We start from the raw sequence: 2,500 nt of genomic DNA on the forward strand, positions 1-2,500 counted from the left end.
CAATCCAAAAAGATGATTCCGAATATTCGATTTCTGGTTGGAAGTTTATTTGGCACTCTCATTTTTAAAGTGCTACTATGATGAGCTCGAGAAAATCATTTCCCTTTTTTATTCAGATTTTGAAAGTGTGATTGCTTTAACACTTGACTGGCAAAATTTTGAGCTTTTGGGGGTAAGTTTTGGATTTCACTGTCCGCCATTACTCACATTCCAAACTGACCGATTGGACTTCAGAGGTTTGGATCTAGGGAAAAGTGACATCCTTGACTCACTAGCTTAAAATTTCAGAGTATAAACACAGCTTATTATATATGCAAAACACAAGTCTAAAAGTCTGAAAGCCCGGAACTCCTGTGCTGCATATTAATTCAGCTGCATATACACGCATTGCATTCTTAAACTATCAAGTCTTTGATGTCATTTTCTCCTCGATCCAGCTCCCTCAAGATTTTAAAGTTCGTAACGGGTTAGGGTACGCAAAGCATTAACATTTTGGATGGTAAAATACACACGTTTTGAACCTTAAATGCAATTGCAAAGTTGTGGTTAAAGTGCGTATTTGTCATGTAATTCGTAGTCGTGTACTAGTTTAGTGCTGTCAAGCTACATGTATTCTTTATAACAATTAGCAAAACAGTAAGCAAGCTAATGAGGCAGACGCGTATATCGGTATACTTGAATACGCGTACGGTTATACGCACATACGCGTATTGTGCACATATTTTGGTTAACATATTTCTGAGCGGTACTGCAACAAAAACCAATCATTTTCAGCACCACCATTTACATCAACATCTCACACATTAATTTACCTGGTTTTCCGAAAGCCACAATGCTTTAAGTGGCAAAGTTCCAACTGACAATGGAAGACATTCCAACCTGTTAAGAAAGAGTGAAAGATAAGGAAGAGAATAAACAAGAGTTCTTTCAGCTAACATTCCCTTCCTCTTGCTTACAGGTCCAAGATAATCTGCCTAAAGCTGTAATTTTGTGTTTAAACAGTTGTATTAATCCATTAACACCTGAGCCGCCCTGGACTGCCCCCCTTGACATGTTAAATCTATTGGCGTTAGACAGGGTAAAATCTAAGAAGTCCCACTCGTACGAATCAATGTGTTAAAAACAATGATGTAGCAAGCTATTTAAAGGGGCTAGGTCACGCTATGTTCGGTAATTTTGTTTAATTTTGTTAATTATGAGCTCTAAACGTCAAATTGGCAGAGCAAGAGTCTTTCATTTGCAAAATCACGGCCACATAACAACTGAGAATGATTTTCCAGCTGTGTAAATGACATTTTGATATAGACTGATATAAATTTGAAAAAAGGTGGGCCGACGTTTTTCAAATTTACCCAAATTCGATCCATTTCAATCCTCTCCAGTTTTGTCCATCCATGTCCCTTCTTGGCTTCCCTGTGTTTTGTAAGAGTTCTTCTACAGTTTTGAACAGTTATTACGTGGAATGCCGAAGGCATCCACGTCTTAAAACCGGGCTGGAATCTTTTTTTTGTTGGTAGTCACAAATGTGCATACCCCACGGACATTGAATTAATCTCCGATCGGGTGGACTGATTTATATTCCCTACGGTATTTCCAAACTCCCCTGCCCCGAGGAGAGCTCCTATACTTCCCAAGCCATCACGATATTTCTCTGCTAGCGCGTTAGACCACTCGGCCACCGTGACACACTTCCGTCAGATCGGTGAAAGCAAACATTTATAATAGAATCTTTCCGCCCGCAATGATTGTTTCAGTATTAAACTATTTGATAAAGTGGATAAATGCATTTTCTTTGAGAGAGGCAAGCTTTAAAGGTAAGGAGAATTTTCTACGTTATTTCTAGATCTTGCTTTGTACTTGTGTGTTCCACTGTGAACATTATTATTTTGCATACAACGAATACTTCATTAGAAGCATTTTGCATAGAACGAATATGTACTCCAATATTTCTTGGGAACCAGTTTGTTCGCCGTTCTGACGTAGGAAGAAAATAAGAAAATAGCTTTGAACGGCCAAACAAGATAAAAAATGAAATCAAGTTTAAAAAAAACGAATTAGCTATCGCCGTCACGGGGACTTCGCAGCCGTCCCCCATCCAAGTACTAACCTCATTCGGAGGAGCTTAACTTCAGCTGACACTTGGACTAGCATCAACGATTGTGATCTTTATGTTAAATTCGCACATAGATCTTGTCGAACTTTATAACACTTGAAAGAAAAAAAACGCACTAACAAAAACCAGGTGTTATGCCGTCATTTTGTCACAGATGTATCCTTTGTTTCGTGAGTTGTCAGTAAACACGCAAGGTATAACTTGATCACAGGCGGCCGCTAAAATCGATGTCACTTCCGATTTTGCAATTTTACTTGTATGACCAAAAGTACGATAGAAAAATTGAACTCTGATGGAACGTAACAAAAATCTCCCGAAATGTTTTTCGCTGATGGCAAATTGTTTTATTCTCGATCGACACTTCCTAAAAGTTCCTTCTGCTCTCCT

The 2,500-nt window shown here is 38.6% G+C and overlaps 1 protein-coding gene across 1 annotated transcript in view; it reads right to left on the reverse strand.

Moving 5' to 3' along the window:
* The window catches only part of LOC138033630 (protein scribble homolog), a 97,875-nt gene that overhangs the window by 71,023 nt on the left and 24,352 nt on the right, over positions 1–2,500 (reverse strand). Inside the window, exon 13 of the mRNA XM_068881423.1 lies at positions 813–879. Within this exon, the coding sequence (XP_068737524.1) occupies positions 813–879 (67 nt within the window). The remainder of the gene's footprint in view (positions 1–812; positions 880–2,500) is intronic.

This window comes from Montipora capricornis, chromosome 14, assembly GCF_036669925.1.
Source record: "Montipora capricornis isolate CH-2021 chromosome 14, ASM3666992v2, whole genome shotgun sequence".
NCBI lineage: Eukaryota > Metazoa > Cnidaria > Anthozoa > Scleractinia > Acroporidae > Montipora > Montipora capricornis.